The sequence below is a fragment of the Rana temporaria genome, chromosome 6 (genome assembly GCF_905171775.1).
Source record: "Rana temporaria chromosome 6, aRanTem1.1, whole genome shotgun sequence".
NCBI classification, from domain to species: Eukaryota; Metazoa; Chordata; class Amphibia; order Anura; family Ranidae; genus Rana; species Rana temporaria.
The window spans coordinates 56999482-57025150 of record NC_053494.1 but is presented as its reverse complement, the minus strand read 5'-3'; the positions used below and the strand labels follow the sequence as shown (position 1 = coordinate 57025150).

At 41.1% G+C, this 25669-nt stretch overlaps 1 protein-coding gene across 1 annotated transcript in view; it reads right to left on the bottom strand.

Annotated features, from left to right (window-relative positions):
* The window catches only part of DNAH3 (dynein axonemal heavy chain 3), a 483492-nt gene that overhangs the window by 167991 nt on the left and 289832 nt on the right, over positions 1-25669 (bottom strand). Inside the window, exons 31-34 of the mRNA XM_040356847.1 lie at positions 24068-24244; positions 21569-21660; positions 8656-8875; positions 3988-4122 (exon numbers count right to left, since the gene is read on the bottom strand). Coding sequence (XP_040212781.1) covers positions 3988-4122; positions 8656-8875; positions 21569-21660; positions 24068-24244 — 624 coding nt within the window. The remainder of the gene's footprint in view (positions 1-3987; positions 4123-8655; positions 8876-21568; positions 21661-24067; positions 24245-25669) is intronic.

Here is a 25669-nt window from a genome sequence, read left to right as displayed (position 1 = left end):
CCCGGAGAGCGGAAGAAGAAGCCCCCCCTGGTATTAGAGCTAAAGAAGACAGGGGGGCCTCCGGAGCAGACTAATAAATGATTTTAAAAACCCTTGTGTCGTGTGTTTAATAACTATCACTTTGCCTCCAGGTGAATGGGTAGGGGTACGATGTACCCCATATCCATTCACTTAGGGTGGGGGGCCGGTATCTGGGGGCCCCCTTATTTGAGGGGACTCCCAGATTCCGATAAGCCCCCGCCCACAGACCCCGACAACCAACGGCCAGGGTTGTCGGGAAGAGGTCCTCATCAACATGGGGACAGGGTGCTCTGGGGTGGGGGGGCCCGCAGTGCGCCCCCCTGCCCCAGAGCACCCAACCCCCCCATGTTGAGGGCATGCGGCCTGGTACGGCTCAGGAGGGGGGGGCGCTCGCTCGTCCCCACTCCCATTCCTGGCCGGCCGGGTAGCGTGCTTTGGATACGGGTCTGATATGGATTGTAGGGGGACCCCCTACGTCGAATTTTCGGCGTAGGGGGGGGGTCTCCTTACAACCCATACCAGACCTAAGGGCCTGGTATGCTCCTGGGGGGGGAACCCATGCCGTTTTTTTATTTGAAAATTGGCATGGAGTTCTCCCTCTCAGGAATGCATGCCGAGCGACGCTGTAAATTTTTTTTTTTTTTTTTCCCGACGCAACTTTTTTTTACCCGGCGCGATCCACAAAACTCGGCGTAACGTAACTTCGCGCATGCGCAGTACGGCCGGCGTGGGAGCGCGCCTCATTTAAATGGGAATCGCCCCCTGATGAAGAGGAACGCCTTACGCCGGCCGGATTTAAGTTACACAGCCTGAAATTTCTAGGTAAGTGCTTTGTGGATCGGGCACTTAGGTAGAAATTTTAAGGCAGTGTAACTTAAATGGGATTTTTTAAGTTGCGCCAGGTTTTTGTGGATATGCCCCTTGATCTCTGGTAACAAGGAGGCGAATAGAATAGTGACGTGACAGGGAAAGGGAGGAGCAGCCTTAAATAGCCACCTAACAGCTGAAAACCAGGTGTGACTGATTATTACAGCCTGCTGGCTTCTGGGGGACACCTGCTGGTAGACACTGGAACTGCAGCAAACAGCCCAGAGCAGCACAGTGCCACTAGCAGGTGAACACAGTCCTAACAATTACATTTTTGACTCACTACTGCATCAACTATTTTTTATGAAACTGTGAAGTAGAAAAAATTCAGATGAAATCATCAGTCTTAATAATGGAAATAAGAAATAATCCTTAATGTAAAATATTCAAATCCTTATGGTAGCCTCCATACCACACATGGCTTTCTCTGTGGCCTTAGTAGTTTAGGGATAACAAACAAATACACCCCAACTGTTTTTCAGCTCATAAGTTACTCTAATTTCCCTACCAAACACTTAGGAAATAATGTATGACCCATATTCCTGGAATTAAATATGGAATTTTGCAATTTATTACTATAATGTCACATTCCGAAGTACCGTCATATTTTTCTGGAATTAAGTAGGTGTGGCCCCAGACACAACGTGGGAATAAATAACAGTCTATTTTGAGAGTAAAGGTGAGCAAATTGATCATTATTGGTATTAAAACATAATATACTGTATAAACATAATTTTTATTTTAAACACCCAGTTGGACCTGTAACTTTTTATTTTCCTTCGTTTTGATATACTGTATATGGTAACAATCCCCTTTTCTCCAAATAAAATTATTAATCTTAATTAGCATAAACACTGTTAACTATATGTGGTCTTGTAACCCTTCTGTTACAGGCATAAATTATAGAAATTTCTAGTCAATCCAATAGTCACTTAACAATCTTGTCTAATAGATTCTCATCTTATCCTGCATACTGGCTAAAATTTTAGACAGGTTAGTCAGGAGAATGTATGCACTGGTTGCCAAAATCAGATTGCTGGAGGGCAGAAAAGAGTGCGTCCTCATACACACGATAGGTTAACCAGAGGACAACGGTCTGATGGACTGTTTTCATCGGTCAAAACCGATCGTGTGTGGGCTCCATAGGTTATTTAACCATCGGCTAAAAAAAAGCCAACTTGCTTTAAATTTAACCGATGGATTCCTAACCGATAGGACAAACCCGATCGTTAGTAGGCACGACCATCGGTTAAAAATCCACGCATGCTCAGAATCAAGTCGACGCATGCTTGGAAGCATTGAACTTCGTTTTTTTCAGCACGTCGTTGTGTTTTACATCACCGCGTTCTGACACAATAGTTTTTTTGATCGGTTTCAGCTTCACCGGTTAACCGATGAAAACAGTCCATCGGTCCGTTTTCATCGGATGGACTGATCGTGTGTACAAAGCTTGACAGAATCTCCAGTCTTGGTAGTCTCATGTTTTATTCAGGGTGGGTAGAACTTATGTAGGACTGCAAGCTTTAAGCATGCCACAAGAAAGGGCTATGATCCCTCACAGAAATAATTTAGTGACAGGAAAGTGTAGTCTTACTCCAGGCTAAAATAGCTATATACTATAAGTTACTAGAAACTGACAGAATCATTTCATATTATAAGACATATAACTGGTTGTAATATACACCAATCTCCAGCGATTGCTTTGCTGAATGGACTAGTACCGCATGCTCATAAGTCTACAAGAAGATTGATATTATTTATCCTAGTAGGAGCAAGGATTTCGATAGCTGCTGCTTGGAAAAAACCGACGGTTTCGATATCATATATGAAAAGGAAAGTGACTTGGATAATGGAGAATGAAAAACGGTTGGGCTTGTTGTTAGATTCAAGTAACCAGTTTCATGAGATTTGGGAACCGTGGATGAAGTACTTGGGTATATTAAATTCAACGTGAATGTAATATGGTGATTCACCATATTCTGTTGTATACACTTGGCAGGTAGGCTATCTACTCTTCTTCCTCTCTGATCTTTAGTCCTCATCTATTCTTCCTTTTTCTTCCTTCCTGTTCACCTCTTGGTTCGATTTCTTTACATTTTCTTTTATTTCAAATTTTTAGATAACATATGGTACTATCTATATGTGAATATGTAGTTAATGACTTGGTACTCTTCTTTATCATATACATTTTTTTTTATCCATTTGGATGCACTCTATGATCAATTTGGATAAACTAGAATTTCTGGATATAATATCTTTTGATTAATGGATCCTGTGGAGAGTATATTGGAGGTGGATTCATTTCCTCAGACAATTTCTAGATATGGTTGTTTGACGATATTTTCTGGTGTCAAAATATTTTTTTAAATAATCCGGAAATATCAATTTGACAAAGTTTATGGTTGTTTATTCAATCTTTATCTTTTCATTTTATCCCTTCCAATTCTCAATATGAAAATATTTTGGCAATGGGGGATGAAATGAATTAATGGGAAACTATACGTTGGTTGAAACGACTCGACTCTAATGTGTTTGAAGGATTAGGGGTGGGAGGTATAGAATTTAATTATTCTTAAGAGGTCAAATGGTACTACTTAAGTTTTGACAAATACTATAGATCGCCATGACTTCGAATTATATTGGGTGATAGTTTGGAGTATATAGTATAAGTATAATTATTAGACCTCCGATGGATCGATTTACAAAAACAGGGGTTTGTTCCTTTGATTTTGTTTTTTATACCTCTGACTATAGAGTAATCCCTTCATTGGAACCTAAGTATTGTTAGAATGTAATGTACTATTAATATATGTACTTCTATATCACAATGTATTGATATTTATCTAATGTATAACATCTGATGTACCATCTACTTTTCATAATAAAATTAAACTTGATTGAAAAAAAGAAAAGAAACTGACAGAATCAGAGACTAACTGAACAACAACAGGTATATAGCGTTGTTATTAAACTTTTGAAATGGAACTTCCTTTAACAAGCATTACTCTAATAACTACACAAAAATAGTTCAGTTAAGCTTCTTAACATTTATAAAAGAAACAGAATAGTTCTATTTTGTGTTATCATACTGTCAGTTACCTGAATTATTTTTTCAATAAACCATGGAACAGGTTGCAAGTTCATTTTTGCAATATTTTCTTTTAGTGCTTCGATAAAAAGGTCATAATCTGGCTTAGGTAGAACCACTCCAGGAAACAGATCAGAAATAATACCCTGACAAAAGAAAATGCATGACATTTATAAACAAAATAAACTGTTCTCATATAAAGTGAACCTTCCATTTTTACTTGAAAGATCATTCAAAACAGCTTTAAAAAAGTATCTTTCCAACTCAACATTAACAGAATTATTCAAGTTCTCTTCGTCCTATAGAGAATACTTATAAATGTTTTCACAAAAAATTCATGCAACCTTCACCCAGGATTCTTCCAATTGAGTCCAATTAGAAAAATTAGTTAATCTCATGAAAGTTGTGTGACTCTTGGGAAAAACATTAATAAACAGTATATTCTTCCCATAAAAATGAAACCCAGTAATATCTGTGATTGTATTGATGGGGTAAATGGAATAGCCATTTCATTCATCAAACATTTATTTATGGTTATCAAAATATGGATGTCTGATTAAGCAGATATATTTGATGCAAATTGTTAGAAGTCATATTGTGTAATAGCCGATGTGTTCAAATGCTATTTACATTTGCTATCTTGGCCTTTGAAGACCTGTTCATCCAACGAGCCTTGGAAATGACAAGCTTACAGTATGTGAACCAAGTATTTTGCATTTCAATCAAGATTTGACTTCAAAGACCCTTTAGCTAGCTAGTACCCACCATTTGGTAAAACATATAAATTGTATTACAAGACCCTAGCCAGACAGAGCAATTATTTTAAAACCAACATGTACTGTGATTGTGCTGCTCTCCCTACCTGTAGCTAAACTACAGGCTTGTATAATAAATACATCTATTTTTCAATCTGGCTTCAGCAGTCAAAATGTTACTGAAACCTATGAGTATTGAGGTTTCCCATACAGTATCTTATTGACGTTGTGCTAACCTTTTTACAAGAATGCCACCTCCTTTTTTTGTTGAGTAGAAATTGTGCATAAATGTGAGGTTTACTTTAAAGGATTGTTATTGCCATATTCTGATAAATGTATGATGTTAAGATATGTAGTGATAGTAATCAGTATAAAAATGACCGACTTCACATGCCGTTATATATATTTTCTGCACAGTTACATGCAATGCAGACCAAGTTGTCCAGCAACTCCCTGCTTATAATACATTCTCCTGGTCTCTCTTCCGGCTGTTCCCTTGTAACTCTTCCTTACATGGTCCTAGCTACCTACAATTACCATAATCCTTTTCAAAAGAAATTATGATTTTAGGCTTGCTGTTATTGAATCATTCAGATTGAAGGACCAACATTTCATTTCATTTTGATCATTATCCCTGGCATGTTTACTAAGCATAACTTACATTGTCATTTATTGTTCTAAACTGGTTAATACAAAATATGTTTTAAAATGTATTACTAAACCTTATAAAGCTTCAGATTTAATTTAAAATATTACCACCAGTAGAAACCAATGGTCTTGGACCAGCAGTTATGCCCTCAAGAATGTAACTCGTAGTTGATTACTTTAAAACCCAAACACAATCCTAACAATAAATTTATGAGCAAAGTATCTAGATTCACTTAACAGAAGCATTAGCCAGTATTCCTTGAATTTTACTCTTCCAGTCCACAATCACTTTTTAAAGGATGGAGTCATCTTAACGGACAGCTTCTAAACCCTATGGTAATGCACCACCCCACTATACCTGAGCATATGCTTTTTGGGGATAACTCGGCCATCTGGCTTGATGCTTCTAATGGCTCAACCAGGTTCTCAAGCAACAGTGAGATGGGTTTTCTGGTTACATGCTACGTAGCTGACCTTATACAACTTTTACAAGGGCCAAAGAACCCACCTGTTTTGTTACTGTAATATTTTGCAGCTGAAAATTGGTCTGAACCTTTTGAAATATGAGCAGTGCTGACTACATTTCCTCTCTTCTCTGAAATCTCTGAGTTCTACTCTGTTCTCTGAGATCTACTCTGATACGAGTACAACTTATTTATTTACATACTAAACAGTGTAAATGTTTTTTTTAAATGCCGCTGCTAAATACTTTATTTCAGATTGCCTTTGTGCGATCACGTGACCTCCAACCGCTCTCCCCACTCGATCTAAGGGCTACAGCAGAAGGGGTTGAGATTCCCCTCTGATGTCAGCTGGGAAGTCACGTGACCACTGTGCTGTCCGCTCAGCCCCTCCTGCTGTTGTCCTTAGATCGGGGACAGAGAGGGGCCTGAGATTACGTGACCACACAGAGGCGATCTAAAATAAGGAATTTAGCAGCATTATTTTATAAAAACATTTACACTGTGTAGTATACCTTATTAGAATAGAGGAGCTGGCATTAATCATACTCTCTGACTTTACTGTGGCAGGAGGGGAGGGGCGCGGCAGGCGGAGATTGTGGGAGAGGGGGGAGAGAGAAGAGACTTCTTCACAGTGAGATGATGAAGGCACGTAAACTGTCCAAGTTATCATGGATCAGTAGCCATGATTACTGTGATCAGTTCACCTAGAGGGACACGGTAACAGGTAGGATCAACCAGATTTTTTTAAAGCATCAAAAGGGACAGATTAGACAGCACTATGCTGTTTAACCTGCTTAGGGTTACAACCTCTTTAACCTACAACAACAGGTAACATAAAGCCATTTGCTGCACAGCAAAAAATATACATTTCAAATGGCTTCATTTATGTACAGTTTAGGAACTGTTAACATAACTGTCTTATGTATGTTACTAAAGCTCTTACTCGTCAAGCTTGTAAACTTTTTTGCTTTATATTTTTGATAAAGTAACACTTTGTCATGTAAATCCTGCCTCATACTTTCATGCTAAAAGTTTTCCCCCATCCCCAGCACTGCCTTATCAGAGTGTGTTAATTAGCTGAAAACTCCCTATGTTTTTTATTCAGAGAAAATCTATCTTAATGTTTTCAACATTTTAGTTCTGGCAGATCACTAACTATCAATGTAATTAGTGCCAGTCAAGGTGATAATGGATAGATGTGTGAGTTATGGATTTTCATTACGTGTTCAGAAAGTATGATAAAACATTACCTTTCATTGCAAAGAAAATCTATCAAAGTATATTAACTAGTGTAGTGTTTTGTTTTGTGTGAAATACATTAATATAGAAAAGCTATACAATTAACACTGGAATATAGACTTGATATGAGTGTCATATTAAAGGTGCACACTGCCTATTGCCGGCAACGGCACCGTCCAAATCGGTGTCATGCCAAATTTGTGGCGCTGCACCGATTTCCAAAAGTAGTTCCTGCACTACTTTTGGTGACTTCGGGGGTGATTTCAATAGACATCTGTGCATGAACCTGCACAGATATCTTTCAAATCACCCCTGAACTCGTAATGAAATGCATGTTATAAATTGTGTGAGTTTAGCTGAAGTCGCACGATTTCAAACCCACCTCCAATGTTAATGAGGGCTTATTGTCAAAGCTTAACTGAACAAGTTGATGTTAGAAGCAGTTTAGTTACTATGCACAGATGCAACAGTTTCTGTGTGCACTAGTTTTAGTAAATTTCCCCCTTTGTGTAACCAGTGGTTGCTTTAAGTCTCCCTAAGGCGTTTCTGGGTCTATGAATTGACTAGTCATCACCAGGAACTTCCTAAGCCACAGTACTCAGCTCTATCACAAAGGAAAATGCAGAGATGCAGGCAGACTACTGAAGTAAAATACCAGTTGGATAACTTTCATTTCAGTGGTCTCATTTAACAGATTCCTCCTCACTTCCTTATAAAAGGTGTCAGATAGAACAAGAATGGAGTGGGAACTTTCACAATAGACATGCAGGTAAAGGCTTTTTGTAGCCGAATAGGGAATGGTTAGGCAGGGTATAGCCAAAACTGTGACCTGTTTCATGACTCAACTGGTGCAGGCTTGGGAAAGATCCAGACTTTACAGTCTGGGAACTACCGAGATTTCGGGACTGGCAGCGGTCTATGGTTTCCACCTCATCCCTTTAAACCAAAAAATGGCATAATTTAATTGTGGTGGGACACACAATATATTGACATGTGTGTCAGACCAAGACAAGAGTATTAAAAGTCTAGGCTGGAAGACTCCGTCCTTTCATGCTAATGGGTCAATGCTGTTGGTAATGTGTTATAGCTTTAATTTCAGTTTTAATGAGTGCTCGCAAAATCTCCTTCAGGTTCTCAGACCTATGCACCATTGACTAGGAAGTGGGAAGATCTAAATTTGTAGCAGCGTGCCCCTGCATCACTGTTTGGTCCCAAACTTCAATCCCAGAAGCCCCAAAAATTATGTGTGCTGAGTACGCACACTATCTGTAGTCCAACTGAGGGTGTGCCCACAGATGGGTGACAACACAATTGCAAGGCAGTGGATGGGCATTGACATCCTACTACAGGAAGTTACTTAATAATAATGTAACTGGCAAGATCTCCAAGTTACTAGAACCAAAACGGTTGGGCTGTGATAGAAAGATTATGCGATCTAGATGAGCAGATGCAGATTGAAACCCATAGGGTTTGCACACACTATAGATCACTGGTTAGGTTAGTTCAACATTACAGTAAAAAGTACACTCTTAAGTTGATGATATTGTGTTGATGTCTTGGTTCATATTATCACCTGAAAAAGAGGCACATCCTGTGCTAAGAATTTAGCCAAGTTGACATCCAGCAGTGCGCGCAGAAGAAGCACACTCTCATTTTGTTCTGGATATTTAAGCTTGAGATTTCCAGCTGCAGTAAGGACAGATTTCACTGCGCGCATCCCGTAGTCATAATGGTGCTGAGATGATAGCTGTTCAGAACACAATCTATATGTAGCGACAATCTTCTGAGCCAAGCTGAAATACAACAGATCCATATTAATTTATATTGTGGGTTGTGTAGCAGAATAGCATGTGCAGTAACTCAGAATTAGAATTCATATGCTGGATTTAGTTCAGTGACTCAGTTTCTGAGATCTCACCTCTGGAGTCCCACAAAGATACAGAAAGCCTATGGCAAATCTAATCTCTATACATTTATCAAAAACGGACAGTGGATTTTTGTAAAATTTCTGACAGACTGACCTTTTAAATGTTGTCTCTGGTTGGTCTCCTTGTCCTGCTTAAAAGGTAGAGCCCAAGTGCTGAAGCTTGTAAAACGATTGTGAAGGGCTGAAATCTGCAATCTTATTAGGCTGAATTCATACCTATGCATTTTTTGTGCTTTTTGCAGATTTGCACTACAGAACGTGTTCCATAGGAAACCACGTTAAATGGACTGTAGTCCAAATCTGCAAAATGCTAAAAGAACTAAAACTGCATAGGTGTGAATCCAGCCTAATGCCCTGTACGGAATTTCCACCTGGAAAAAAGTTGGATGGTTTTTCCGACGGAATTCCGCTCGAGCTTGGCTTGCATACACACGGTCACACAAAAGTTCTCTGAAGTTCAATGCTTCCGAGCATGCGTCAATTGTTTGAGCATGCATGTTTTTTCTAATCGGAATTCCATACAGACAAACAAATTTTCCGATTCCGAATTTTTTCCATCTGAAAAAAATAGAACCTGCTCTCTAAGTCTGTAGGAAATGTCAACGGAAAAAGTCAGATGGGGCATACACACGGTCGGAATATCCGATGAAAAGCTCCCATTGGACTTTTTCCATGGGAAATTCCGACCGTGTGTACAGGGCATAAGGGTCTACATTCAGCACTCACAGATACAGTATAGTGGTTTTGTCTCTAGTTTAACTATAACTAAAGGCAAAATGTTAGTTATCGCTTGGCAATTAGCCGCAAAGAAGCCCTCTCATCAAATTGGCCTCAGACCAGGTACATGAATAAAATGAAAGAAAATCCCAAATATTGGATTGTCCGTAGAACAAGGTAAAATCCTCCAGTGGGGACACTAGTTCTGGTGGCAACTTTGGATGGATTTCCTATCACTTCCTTTTATGGGCATAAAGTGATGAACATCTCCCCAAAGGAACGGAAAGGCAAAATAAAAAATAAATAAAAAATTACTAACAGGGGTCATCCCCCAAAAAGTTTTGCCTTTAGTTCTACTATAATTTATATGGCCAGACAAAAAAAAGAAAAAAAAGACAGGTACATTTAAAATATTGCCAAGGAGTATTATTCAGCCCTCTATTCACTCGGCATGTGAAGCTTTGGATTGCTTTTCACATGTATTTTTCTGTCTCTTTACCACCGGCTATTAAAAACTCAGTCCAAGAAAACTCAAAATGAGTATTCATAATTATGGCATTTTCATATATACCATTAAGGCTAAATGACAGCATACAGTATTTTTTTTTTTAAACGGCAGCTTACAGGAACATACAGGTGAATAAACCTACTGACAATCATAGGAAATATTTAACTGCAATTTGCATGAATTAAAATCCCATAAATGCTGCATGCAAATAAACTGACATAAATTGGGTGGTAAAGTAACAAATCAATTTCAAGAACATCCTTTAATCGAAGGAAGGAGAAATGTGGTAGGGGCCAACGATGAGTGAACTTGCATTCAGTGTAATGACAATTTCCTGTCGACAAAATGACAGCAGCACAACATTTTCTGAGACGCGTTTCATTTGCAGCTGAAATATATAGTGATATTAAACCCAAAGCCAAAAATGTAATATATTGCAGCTTACCAATCATTAGATTTGGTGGCTCTATTTGTTTTCTAGGCTTTTCCCCTGTTTTTACCTGGTGATGTGGCCAGTAACACACAGGCTGTTTTAGAGTGCCCCCACTCTGGATAAAAGCGCATGGGGGCACAGCAGATAGCAGCATTGTTAGTCTGGGAGGTAGGGGAGTGTTATATGTACTAAAGGTTAGATATCAGCAAACTAGAGCCATACTTTTTTTGATAGTCACAGCAGCTGAACCCCAGCAGAAGAAAACACCAATGTATTAAGACAGGGCTCTTCAAAATCCGGGCACCAGGTCGCAATTGCGACTAGAATTAGCGACCTGGCACCCGGGGAAGTTTAGGCCTGCATCCTGTGTCTCCGTGCGCCCCTACCTCCCCTGTAGTGCGATCGCAGCGGGCTGCGCCAGCCAGTAATTGAGGCCGCGGCTTTGCGGCCTTTCGCAGGCCTAAGCTTCCTTCTGTAATCTGGTGCCATCTTGTGGTGGCCATTGTCATGACAAGTAAACCAGCAATCCAGCAATTCTAATGGAGCTTCCCCAGTGTTTTCACTGCCATCTCCTTCCCTCTAATTAGAGCCCCCAAACATTATATATATTTTTTATTCTAACACCCTATAGAATAAAATGGCAGTCATTGCAAAACTTTCTGTCACACCGTATTTGCGCAGCGGTCTTACAAGCGCACTTTTTTGGGAAAAAATACACTTTTTTTTTATTAAAAAATAAGACAACAGTAAAGTTAGCTCAATTTTTTTAATATCCTGAAAGATAATGTTACGCTGAGTAAATTGATACCCAACATGTCACGCTTCAAAATTGCGTCCGCTCGTGGAATGGCGCCAAACATTTACCCTTTAAAATCTCCATAGGCGACGTTTAAAAAATTCTACAGGTTGCATGTTTTGAGTTACAGAGGAGGTCTAGGGCTAGAATTATTGCTCACGCTCTACCAATCGCGGCGATACCTCACATGTGTGGTTTGAATACCGTTTACATATGCGGGCACTACTCACGTATGCTTTCGCTTCTGCGCGCGAGCTCGACGGGACGGGAGTGTTTTCTGGCTCCTAACTTTTTTAGCTTGCTCCTAGATTCCAAGCAAATTTGTCAAACCCTGTATTAAGACCAGCGCCTCTAGATCAGTGTGACTCTTTAGTTAGTCCATTAAGTGTTCCCTCTTAATCAACACAAATGTTATTGAAGAGCATTCTGAGGGAATACTTAATGGACAAATGTAAGAGGCACATAGGTCTATACAGTAAGTGCTGGCTTAATACATTGTTATAGGTACTAGAAGATTTAAATACACTAACAAATTGAACCCAAACTCCATAAGAAGTTACAGCAAACTGTTTTTTTTTCTTTTGGGATAAAGGTTTTGCATGAATAAATAAAACAAATCCTAGTAAGCACCCCTGCCAGTGTCGAAATAGGATTCTCCCAGTCCCACTGGGCTAGGTTGGGAGAATTTAGTTTTTTTTCTCTTTCTACTTGTCTTTGGCCCCCCTCACCCCCATCGTCATCACCGATTTCTAAAGCTAAGGGAGTCAGTATTCTCCTAGCATGGTCTGTTCCATGTTCGCAAGGCACATATTGCAGATGAGCAAGGTAGATTCTTGATCGCTAAAGGTACAAATAGAGACACCAGGGTAACTTTGGTCAATGTGTATTTCCCAAATTCGAATCAGTTGCTTTTTTAAGGTCATTGATCCCCCTGATCTTGGAGTATAGGGATGGTGAATTGATCATAGGTGGGGATTTTAATTTTGCATACGATCCACTCTTAGATGTTTCAAGGGGGATATCTCACTTATTCTCTTACTTTAAGCGACTAAAGACAGAATGAAACCTCCTCTAATTGGTAGATGTATGGCTCCTACAACACTAATGTGTTAGAGATTATACATTTTTTTTCCAGTTCATTCAACATATTTAAGAATCGATTACTTCTTTATTACCCAGATCACCTGGTGAAAATAGAAAGAGAGAAAAAGCCTAAAAAAGAAAACAAATGCAGCCATTGCTGCAATATAACAAAGCTTTACTTTTGGGTTTAATACTGCTTTAAAGAGCGATTGGATTTTTATAGTTTCTGGAGTGCATTACCAGTGACCTGTAATAGAAGAGACACCCCATTTCTAAAAGTTGGCTGTGCAATGGCAGGAACACTGTCTAAAGGAGATCTTACGATGCAAAGGTTAAGACAAAGTGGGTGGCAGGTAGAGTGCCTGATATTATTGCCTATCAATACAGCATAAACCAGTCTTCATCTATAGGTTGGTATCTGGGCACCAATCCCTTCTGTACAGTTTCATAGGATTTATTTCCACTAATGCGCCCACCTCCATAAGAGCTGATTTGTGGAAATAGGAGGTTCTTCTATTGCAGTCACAGATAAACAGTTTTTCACTCCTCTGTACTAAATTATGATTTTACAATGTTTTTTCTAACCAGTTAAAAATGTATTTGAAGCCAATCACTATCACTGTTGTGCTGTAAATCTAAAATAAGATACATATGATTTATTGCCATAAACTTATCTTGCCAGTCAAACTTCACAATAAACCTGCTACTTGCTGGCTTCACAATCCCCAAAACACCATCTTTTTTAATCGGTACAACTATTTGCATTCTTTTTTTATCTGAAAAAAGTTTATCTGTAGCAAAACACATTTTAGGTTCTTTCTGAAGACATGGCATATTTCCAAATGTATTCCTATATTTCCTGAATGTCAGAATATAAGGAGATTATCCAGATAAGCAGTTCTTCTTAAATGTGGTGTATCACAGCGTAGAGTTTATGGTTTAAAAAATGCTAGGAAGTTTAAATGACAGATTAATTGGATATCTTGTGTTACAAAAATAGGGCCCTGAAGCTGTTGCACGATTTATTTGAAACTGCACATTAAAACTAGAGAACATGTTAATTCTCTCAGCTGAATAGATTACTTCAGTCATGGATCAGAACTTTAGTTAATACTCGTACAGAAAAACTAAACTGGATGGAAACGCAGTCCAATATTAAAGTGTTAATCACATTATACATTTTAGGCAGCAAGATAATCAGGGTTGTTCATCTCTCAGCTGCATTATTTAGTGGAGAAATGTAGGGAATGGAGAGGCGCCTTTATTTGATGTGAAGAGGTTTTAATTAAATGGAATAAATGAATCATTTGAATCTGGAGCCTTGTTTTTGTTTTTTTAAGTGTGTTGTACTTGCGTAAAAAAAAAGCTCTTCTGATAAAATATGACTCTTCCTACAATAATTGGGGCTGGCACAGTGTTTACACCCTTCGTCTAACACCACGTACACACGACCGGTTTTCCCGTCGGATCAATAAACAATGGTTTTCCCGACGGAATTCTGGTCAAGCTTGTCTTGCCTACACATGGTCAGACCAAATTCCACCCGTCCAAAGCGCGATGACGTACAACACGTACGACGGCACTATAAAGGGAAAGTTCCATTCCAATGGCGCCACCCTTTGGGCTGCTTTTGCTGATCCTCTTGTTAGTAAAAGTTTGGTGAGAGACGATTCACGCTTTTCAGCCTCGTGCTTTTCAGTCCGTTAAAGCGTGACGAATGTGCCATCTCCATTACGAACACAAATTTTACCAGAACGAGCGCTCCCGTCTCATACTTGATTCCGCAAGCGCGTTTTTTTCCCTTCGGAAAAGCATACAGACGAACAGTTTTCCCGCTAGAATTTTTTCCTGACGGGAAAAAAGAGATCCTGCTCTCTTTTTTCTCCTGGCAGTTTTCCCATCGGAAAAACTGCGATGGAGCATACACACGGTCGGAATTTTTCCAGGAAAACCGGTCGTGTATAAGAGGCATTACAATGCACAGCATGGCCAGGCTGATGGCATTAAGAATAATAGCAGTCTTGATCCTTCACCTTGGTGTATGTACTGGGTGAATTGCCGTTGTTTTCAACAGTCAACCCCATCTACACTGGGGTGTAAAAAGTAAGAAACAGCACCAAATAACTAAACTCTGCACTCTCCCTAGCAGGGGCGTAACTAGAAATCACAGGGCCCCATAGCAAAATGTTGTATGGGGCCCCCCAGAGCCGCCCTAGTGTCAATGCAGCGTGACCTGTGCCCCATACAGCGTGACCTGTGCCCCATACAGCGTGACCAGTGCCCCATAGAGCGTGACCTGTGCCCCCTGCAGCGTGACCTGTGCCCCATGCAGCGTGACCTGTGCCCCATGCAGCGTGACCTGTGCCCCATGCAGCGTGACCTGTGCCCCATGCAGCGTGACCTGTGCCCCATACAGCGTGACCTGTGCCCCATACAGCGTGACCTGTGCCCCATGCAGCGTGACCTGTGCCCCATACAGCATGACCTGTGCCCCATACAGTCTGAACTGCCTGTGCCCCATATAGCGTGACATGTGCCCAATACAGCCTCACCTGTGCAGAGGAAGAGGCAAGCCGGCAGGATCAGCAGAGAGCGGGATTGCCTGCTGTAATAGCTTTCATTTGAATTTCCCGTCTTCCCGGGGCTCATCGTCACATAGACCCACCTCTTAGCCCAACGCCTTTGATGATGTCACATGTCCGACACTGGACCGGCAATCTGTCGATCAATGGTGCCGGACCAAGAGGTGGAGCTATGTGACGATGAGCCCCGGGAACACTGGAAGTTCTAATGAAAGCTATTACAGCGGGCAATTCCGCTATCTGCCGATACGGACAGCCAGGGGCGGACTGACAACTCATGGGGCAATAGGAGATTATGGGGTCCCCAGGCTTAGAGATGGCCGCCATCTTTTTTTTGATGCAACATGAATGTGAGCAAACCCATGCGGAGAGGCACCAAGCTCCGTGACATGCTGAGTGGCTTAGTTGGTGACCCACTAAATTCACCAGAAGCCTCTCATGGGCAAACAATTGCAGCCTCACTGTGCCCCATTAAATGCAGCCACTGTGCCCCATCAAATGCAGCCACCGTGCCCCATCAAATGCAGCCAACTGTGCCCCATCAAATGCAGCCAACTGTGCCCCATCAAATGCAGCCAACTGTGCCCCATCTAATGCAGCCAACTGTGCCCCATCTAATGCAGCCCACTGTGCCCCATCTAATGCAGCCCACTGTGCCCCATCTAATGCAGCCAACTGTGCCCCATCTAATGCAGCCAACTGTGCCCCATCTAATGCAGCCAACTGTGCCCCATCAAATGCAGCCAACTGTGCCCCATCAAATGCAGCCAACTGTGCCCCATCAAATGCAGCCAACTGTGCCCCATCAAATGCAGCCCACTGTGTCCCATCTAATGCAGCCCACTGTGTCCCATCTAATGCAGCCCACTGTGCCCCATCTAATGCAGCCCACTGTGCCCCATCTAATGCAGCCAACTGTGCCCCATCAAATGCAGCCACTGTGACCCTCAGCACCCCCCCCCCTCTGTTGTCTGACCGACACTTGCCCCATCTTGGTGGCAGGTCAGGCAGTGGGTGACGGCGGTGAGATGTGGGACGGGCAGCGGCGAGCTGCTTACTTCCTGCACCTCTTCTTTTCTCCTGCTAGGCGTCCAATAGGAGCGCCTGTCCTTTCAGCCAATCACATGATGGGTATCAGACCCGCACTTCCTGATTGGCGGAGAGTCGGTTCATTGTTAGAAAAGCAAACATTAATTTGCTTTTCTAAACCCACCTAGATGGGCTCTGAGTGCTCTGCGCTCCAAGCCCACCCTAATGTGAAGCCTATTAGAGCCTAGGGCTCTAATCAGATGCTTCAAACCCCCCCCCCCCCCCGCAATTTAGGCACCCAGTGTCCTAAAAGGGGATGGACACCTGAATTGGGGGTGGCCATGGATAGATTCATGCAATGCATGAATCTATACATTCTACATAGAGGGGGTGGTGCCCTTAATGGATGGACCGCCCCCTGGTATACACACACACACACACATGCACTGTATACATGCACAGTGTATATATATATATATATATATATATATATATATAGTGAGAAGTGCCATGCTTCTGGGAGAAGGATGTGCTGAACTTCTCCAATCTCTGCTACATCTCCCTACTCATCACCTGCCCACCAGTACACAGGCACAGCCTCCTCTCCTGTATTACCACATGTGAGCTGCTGGGGCACTACAAGTACCAGCATGGCAGAAGGGGCAGGAGCAGTGTGTTCTATCAGGATGATTTTTGGAAAAAAAGTGCTGGTGTGTGTATATATAGATAAATATTTATCTATATATATATATATATATATACACACACACCAGCACTTTTTTTTCCAAAAATCATCCTGATAGAACACACTGCTCCTGCCCCTTCTGCCATGCTGGTACTTGTAGTGCCCCAGCAGCTCACAGACATAGCATGTGGTAATACAGGAGAGGAGGAGGCTGTGCCTGTGTATTGGTGGGCAGGTGATGAGTAGGGAGATGTAGCAGAGATTGGAGAAGTTCAGCACAGAAGCATGGCACTTCTCACACACAGATAAACGATCTAACAGCAAGAGGAGCCCTGCTGCTACACAGCCTCCCCCCTCCTCACCAGGATAGGTAAGCAGCACTGATAATACAATTCTTCCAGCTTACCTTTTATGAGGCAGCAATCCACCCCACACTGCAGGCTGTCCCCTCCTCCGTCTCATCTCTCCAGCAGTCGGCATCTTCTCCTGCTCGTATGTCAAAAAAGCCGCGCTGGAGAAGGGGGCGTGTACACTGTGCTCCCATTGGCTGAGAAGGCAGTGAAGAGGCGGGGCAGCTACAATCTCGAGATTTGTACATCAAAATGATGTCGGTAGTGGCCAATTCAGTGATAGATGTCATAAAAACACTGATACCAACAAACTGTCCCTGCTTTTACCAAGGCTGGCAACCCTGATGGGGCCCCCTAGTGGCCATGGGGCCCTCAGCTCGCCTCTTCCTCTCCTCTCTCTTCACTTCACCGGGCCCCCCTGATGCTCACTCGGCTGCGGGCCCCATAGCGCCCGCATGGGTTGCTATGGCGGTAGTTCCGCCACTGCTCCCTAGGCATTGAACTGCACTGTCCCTAGGCAATACAAAGACACATTTCTGCTGATCTATAAAAAGTCAGTTAAATGAGGGTTACTAATTTAAAGGCTGGGAATGGGGGAAGGTGGGGCTCACTTATTTTATAATTCTGTAAATTCATCTAGTAAGGGTTGTTAAAGAAGAATCCTAACCAAAATTCAACAATAAATATCTTGGATATCAATTAAACCGGAGCCTGGTCTTTTTTTTTTAAGTGTGCTATACTTGCTTAAAGTGATTGTATACCTCTCATTGTGACTTTTACCTATAGGTAAGCCTATAAGACTACTGTAAATATCTCCTAAACATGCACCGTTTAAGAGATATTTACCTTGTAGTGCGCCAACAACGTCTTCACTAGCAAGTGTTGTGACTGACAGCTCCCGCTCGCACGCCAGAGTCCGCGGCTCTGGAAGAAAGAGGGGCGAAGATGGATGTAGCCACCAGCGGGGACAGCGGATGCTTCAATTGCAGGTAAGTGCCACATAATGGGCTAGTATTCGATGCAGTATCTATACAGCAGTTTTGTTTTTCTGAGTCTCTCCTGAAACATAGTTATCACATGATGATCCTGCCAGTAGATGTGTTTCAGTTCCTTTAACAGGGTGATAATCATGTTTGTTCTACAATAAAATCAATCTGCATCGTTGTCATCGTGTGTGTCCATCTCTAAGGGCCAGAACAATTTTTAAATGCAAGCTATAGGCCGGTTTATTTAGCAATAACTTTGCTATTATTTAAAACAAAGTAACACATATACATAAATAAATGAATATATAAAATACTTTTTGTGTTATTTTGCAATCTAAAGAAAACAAAATGTTACAAAGCTAAAAAAATAAATAAAAAAATAATAAAAACGTGTTCTATTTTGATCCGGATTAATTGTCAAAAATAGTGTTACTGTAGATAAAATGTGTACATTTTATTTCAGAATTTTTCCTATTTACGCTAAAATTATGATTCTGGTATGATTTAACTTACCAGTAAATTCCAAATCTTGGCGTACGGAACAGAGTTCAGGACAGAAAATCATAGAGCATGGTTTATATGCCACTACATTCAGGTGAATGGACACTGGCGAAAGCTTTTGCAAAACACAGTTAATTTGCCTGTGCAAAGGAAAAGTCTTTCTAGACTTTACCAGTCATATAGGGCCAGATTCACATAGAATTACGTTGCTCCACGGCAGCGTAACGTATGTGATTTACGTTACACCGCCGCAGGTTTACAGCGTAAGTGCCTGATTCTCAAAACTCTTACCTGTAAACTTGCGGCGGTGTAACGTAAATGCGCTCGGCGCAAGCCCGCCCAATTCAAATGGGGCGGGCACCATTTAAATTAGGCGCGTTCCCGCGCCGAACGTACCACGCATGCTCCGTCGGGTAAATTACCCGACGTGCATTGCGCTAAATGACGTCGCACGGACGTAATTTGTTTAGACGTTAATGTAAATTGCGTCCAGCACCATTCACGGACGACATACGCAAACGACGTTGTTTTTTAAATTTCGACGGCCATACTTAACATGGCTTAGAACAACTAGGGCTCAGCCCTAATTTTACGCGGCGTAACTCGACGGAAACAACGTAAAGTTAGATCGACGGGCAGCGAGGATGTTCGTGGATCGCCGTAACTAGTCATTTGCATATTCTACGCCGACCGCAATGGCCTCGCCACCTAGCAGCCGGTCTAGAATTGCATCCTTTAGGCCGGGTACACACGGACAAACATGTATGGTGAAAGCGGTCCGTCGGACCGTTTTCACCATACATGTCTGCCAGAGGGCTTCTGTACGATGGTTGTACACACCATCGTACAGAAGTCCGCGCGTAAACAATACGCGGGGCGTGTCCGCGGTGTCGCCGCGTCGATGACGCGGCGACGTGGGCGGCCCGCCTTTAAAATGCTTCCACGCATGCGTCGAAGTCATTCGACGCATGCGAGGGACGGCGGGCGCCTGGACATGTACGGTAGGTCTGTACTGACGACCGTACATGTCCGAGCGGGCTGAATTCCAGCGGGCTGTTTTAAAACAAGTCCAGGAATATTTGCCCGCTGGGAAAAGGCCCGGCGGGCAAATGTTTGCTGGAATTCGGCCCGCTCGCGCCCACACACGAGCAAACATGTCTGCTGAAACTGGCCTGCGGGCCAGTTTCAGCAGACATGTTTGCTCGTGAGTATGGGGCCTAAGATCCGACAGTGTAATTCAATTACACCTGTCGGATCTTAGGGCTAGCTATGCGTAACTGATTCTATAAATCAGTCGCATAGTTAGGACGGGCGGAGATACGCCGTCGTATCTCTTTTGTGAATCTGGCCCACAGTGCCCTTGGAACTTGTTCAAGATGATGGTGTTTTTCAGTTTTTTCTCAGTGCCATCTGTAGCATGAGTGATATTAGCCCCCTTTTTCCTAAGATCATCTGCCCTTTGTCTCATTAAAGGGACACAATAACAATATACACAACAACATTATATCACATAGTAAAAAAAAAAAAAAAAAGCAAAAAAATAACAAAAACAAAATGTAAAAAATATAAGTTAAGCCCAAGCACTTAAAACCCAGCCCCCAAAATTGTGAGCACACCCTCCCCCATGTATACACACAGAAGCATGTAAATGCATACGTCTCCTACACACAGAAATGTCAAGGTCAAGAAATTTTAGGCCCATGGGCAACTCTAAACTGATGAACTGCAGGGCTTTTAAAGTGTCGCCCATAAAAAGTTTAGGGTAACAAAGTTTGTTGCAGTTTCACAGGCGCATACATTTTTAAGGCTTGACATATTGGCTATCTATTTACACAGTGCAACCTAATTTTTTATATTTTATTAAAAAAAATGGGTAATATAATGCATTTCTGTGCCCTAAAATTTACTTTAATGTATTATTTTAATACAAATTCGTTCTTAAAAAAACATTTCGCTAACATTGTGTTACAAAAAAATTGGAACTATGACAACTTTATTCTCCAGGGTATCTGCTTTCAGAAAATATATAATGCTTTGGGGTTTTATCTAATCTTCTGGCCTAAAATGATTTTTTAAACTCAAAAATGACTCTGGCAGTGAAAGGGTCAAGGAGTAGGAAAATAGGAATTCAGCAGGAAGAATAGCTTTGGAGAGAAAGGGAAGATGGAGTTAATTAGGGCTGTTTACGGCAATTATTATAATAATTGTCAGCTTGCTTTAACAGATATCATACACAGATTGAAACGTATGCCTTTGATCTGAAGAAGAATGGAACAGAGTAAATACAAAAGTAACAATGTTGCTTTGTTACTTTCTATTTCAGTCATAAACAGTCCTATAAACACTGTGCCAGCAGGTCAGTTTTCAAAAGTAGCAGTTTTAGTAGCAGTAACTCCCGGCTGTCATTTCGACAGACAGAATTTGCTGAGGAAGGGGGCATGACTCCGAAACATGTTAGATTTTGTGATGGGACCTACCACCCAAAGCTGAAGAATATGAGTTATAAGCCTGTTGATATTTTATGTTTGTGAGTATCCATTTGCTATTTGGAATTTAATAAATTGTATGGTGGTAATGCACAAAGAGTTGTGCCCTATTGTGTGTTTTTTGCAGACAGAAATTGCTAATAAATGAGAGGAAGGGAGTGGCAACAGGGCAGTAGGATAAGGCCCAATGTCCTCAACTGGTTAAGTAACAAATTAAAGCCCAACTCCAGCTAATATTAATCAGCAGTTACACCAATAGATTTGTTTTATGTTTGAACCATATGAATAAAAGCTATCTGTTGTAAACACTCCCAGTTATGCGGTATGGTTTATTCATGCCTGTCCCTTGCTCTGATTTCATTACTGACATCTTAATATATTGTTTATTTAAACTTGAACTTACCTTCTAGAATCCAAAAAACCCATGGAGTAAAGTGATATTTCACCAATAAGTGCATAGTCCGGGACCATCATGGCCACTGTTCTAAATAATGCCTAGGAAAAAATATTATTATTATTATTCAGGATTCATATACCAACAGCTTAGCCAGAAGCACTTTATGAGATAAAGAAATACAGTACAATTAAAATATGATTCAAGACAAGAGGGTTAGGAGGGACCTGCTTTTGAGATATTACAATCAAATTTGACGTTGCCTTATAAATACCTTAAAGTGGATGTAAACACTCCATACACCCAGTGAAGTGAACAGCCTCAGATGATACACAGAGATTCACCAAATCTCCCTATATAGGTTCTATATGTATATCTGCTGTCTTCACATTTATATACTGTTTAGAAAGCTGAGATCATGTTAGGAGATTCTCTCTTCCTGGTTAACACAGAGTGTGATGTCTGGGCATACAGCCAAGATAGCCAACATTGCTGATTGGAGGAAAGGCACACGCCCCCTCTCATCATAGGCAGAGACTCTCAGAGCTGTTTTGTAATAGGAGCTGCTCTCTGCTACTCTATTTTAGCAACCTCCTTTGACAAAAGATTCAGGCTGCTTTTGTCTAAAAAGTAAAAAAATATGTCAGGAGTTCTCAGGCTGATAACAGAGGAACCATTCAGAAGAAAGCTATAAGACTTAGCTCATTGAAAAGAGATAACAAAATACTGCAGATATATGTGCCCAGCTCAGATTTCATGAATCGGGTTTACATCTACTCTAAGCAACAAGCAGTACATGATTAAAAGATGTTCTCATGCTAAAAATGCTAAAAAGTTTTCATTACTCCAGTGAGAATGGGCATACTACTTTAAATAGCATGTTAAAAATTTAGGCATACACCAGTTAGGCCTATTAACTCTATTTAAAATGGTCCTGGACTGCTGTTGGACACTTTTGCTGTATCCCCTGCAGTATTTTAATTCGTTGTCTCTAAAAATTACAATTGGGCCTAGCTTTGCTCATTAAAATGTCCTGCTGCTGGCTGATATTTTACTGCTGTATTATATGCAGTCTCTTAATTCTTAATAAGAGCTTGATAGAAGTTATCCAGCAGCTGAACAGCTTTGTATGAGTGAGAACAGGGAGAGCCACAGTGAACTATTGGAAAATTTCTATCTAATGGTCAAAGTGGGTCAGATTGAGATGCTGCTGCTATATGTAAGCCAAGCCAATTGTGACAGAAAAACATTAATTCCAGAGCCAAATATATGAGCTGCCAGTGTTTGCTGTCACAGAGACTGTGAAAATCATACTGTTCTGCAACACAACATACAGCTTTAAGGCACTCCAAACATATTATTTAATGGATCTGTGTATTTTCAATAATGCCCACAAAGCTGCATGAATAGACCTTCTCCCGACTGTATGGTATTTTTGTTTTCATTTGTTTCATAGGTACATATCCCCAATTGCTGTGTCCAGCTTCCCATGTCTTTATTTTCTACAGTAGTTTGCCTATTAGCCCTAGCAATAGCCAGAATTTAACATGATTTGCCCCCATATACTTCAATGGGATTCACCTTGCAAAGCTCAGGTTTGCTGAAATTCAAAAAAAGATTCACCATACGCAAAGCTGCATGAATAGACCTTCTCCCGACTGTATGGTATTTTTGTTTTCATTTGTTTCATAGGTACATATCCCCAATTGCTGTGTCCAGCTTCCCATGTCTTTATTTTCTACAGTAGTTTGCCTATTAGCCCTAGCAATAGCCAGAATTTAACATGATTTGCCCCCATATACTTCAATGGGATTCACCTTGCAAAGCTCAGGTTTGCTGAAATTCAAAAAAAGATTCACCATACTCTTGGTGACTTAAACCCAGGTAGATTCACCAATCACTCAGGCCGGGTTCACACTGCTGCGATGTCAGACATCACATGTGATTTGCACCGCTCTGCTGTGTAAATCACATGCGATGTCTGTGCAATGCAAATTCAGCCATACAGATTATATGGCTGAATTTACATTGCCAAAGTCACGCAGGACCCTTTCTTTGGTCCGCACCAGAATCGGATTGCATGGATGTACACACCCATGTGATCCGATTCCTGTCCGAATTGACAGTTTGCACTGCGATATGCGTACCGATCTAGGGGTTTTTATTAACTTTGTATTGACACCTGTACTGGTTCGCATAGGGCAATGTGAACTGCCTGGGAGTTGTATGCGATGCGGAAACCCGTATCGGATTTGCACGGGTTCTCGCATCACAGCAGTGTGAACCGAGCCTAATACTAAACAAAACACAGTACAAGGGTGTCAGTGCTGTTGCAGCAAAGCTTCCCATTGCTAACCAAGGACACATAATGCTCCATAATGTTGTCCAGTAAATACCCTTTATCAATGAGATATTGCCTTTTTGCTCTGACTACATTAAATCAACAAAATAGAACTTCATAATTGTTGCCTTGTACAATGTTGCTTATTGGAAGAAATGATTTCATACTTTTAAATTGTCTGGAAGTTCAGCTCGACCTGCATATCCAGGATTCATAGTGATGAACACACAACAGGTTGGATTGAGGGTCAGTTCTGTTCCTTCAAACATGAAAGTCTTCATGTTCCTTATGATTGCCTGCTGTATGCTGAGAATCTGCTGGGCCACTACGGACAGCACCTCAACCTACATAAAGAGAGACTGTTACAGGCAGCTTGTATTTTACAAAATCAATATTAGATTTGAAAATGTTTGGATTATTATCTTTCCACATTTTATCACATTTATTAAGCATGTTTCCCAATTACATATTCTGTCAGTAAATGCACCCTCAACAGGAAAAAAATATGTAGTCAATATCATTTTTATCTACACTGCAATAATAATAAAAAAAATGCGTTATTCCACCTTTTATCTCATATAGGCCCTGACCCTTTTCTGTCTCCATGGGCAAAGAGACGTCAGTTGTCATCTCTCTATCTCTGAGCTGATAACTTTAGAAGCTTAGAGTGCTAGACAGGTTCCCCTTTATTAGTATTAATAATTATTTACTGCCCATTCTATGCTGACAGTTACAAAGATCTTTACAACAGGATAGCATCAACATTACCAATTTATGACCCATCCAATCAACTTTAATGATGCTCTTTAAGTACAGCCATAGGGTCAATTTTATTTGGCTTAAAGTCCACCAAATACATCAATTGACACTAATGGGACAATGCTTTCAGATGTCGGGAGTGGCTTGGTGAGTAAATATATCTAACACATTTGCTGCCATTATCTTGGTCCTGCATTCTATACTGCTGAGACTTTTGCGTATCCTTGTCATTATGCAAATTCTATTTAGATATTAGATCACCCAGGGACTGCTATGGATCTGCAACTTATGTCTCGTACACATGATCGTTATTTCCAATGGAAAAAGTCTGACTGACTTTTTCCATTGGAAATTCCGACCGTGTGTATGCCCCATCAGAGAAATTCCATTGAAAATTCTGATGAATTCCATCTGAGATTACATAGAGAATATATTCTCTTTTCCTCCGATGGAATTCCATCGATGTGATTTTGGTCGGACAAAGGTCCGAACGTGTGTACAGGGCATACGGCTCCATTCACATTAGTGTGTCTCCAAACTTGCACGATTTATGACTTTGTGACTTTGGAGCAGCTTTTGGTGTGACTTTGATCCGACTTTACATTCTCTGGACCAAGCCACATCAAAAGTTGCACCAAAGGAGTGCAGGCACCGTTTCAAAACTGCTGTGACATTCAAGCGATAGTAAAGCCAGCTTGGTAATTTTTACTTACAGGTAAGACTATAATAAGTCCTACCTGTTTGTAAAATGAATATCTCATTGTTTTTGGTAAGGGGTTAACCTAGCTAGCTGTACACATATGACCAGCTTTAGATTGAGAACCTAATTAATTTAACAGTTCCTTTTGACTTGCAGGAATGTTAGGCGTGTGTGTGTTATGGGAGATGCTCTGCTATTTACCCGTCGTAAATTCAAATGCAAGGAAGAGATACTGTCTGATTTGAATACTATAGTGGAGACTTGACGGGGCTGAATTCACTAGCTAGATCAAGGGTGTCAAACTCAATTT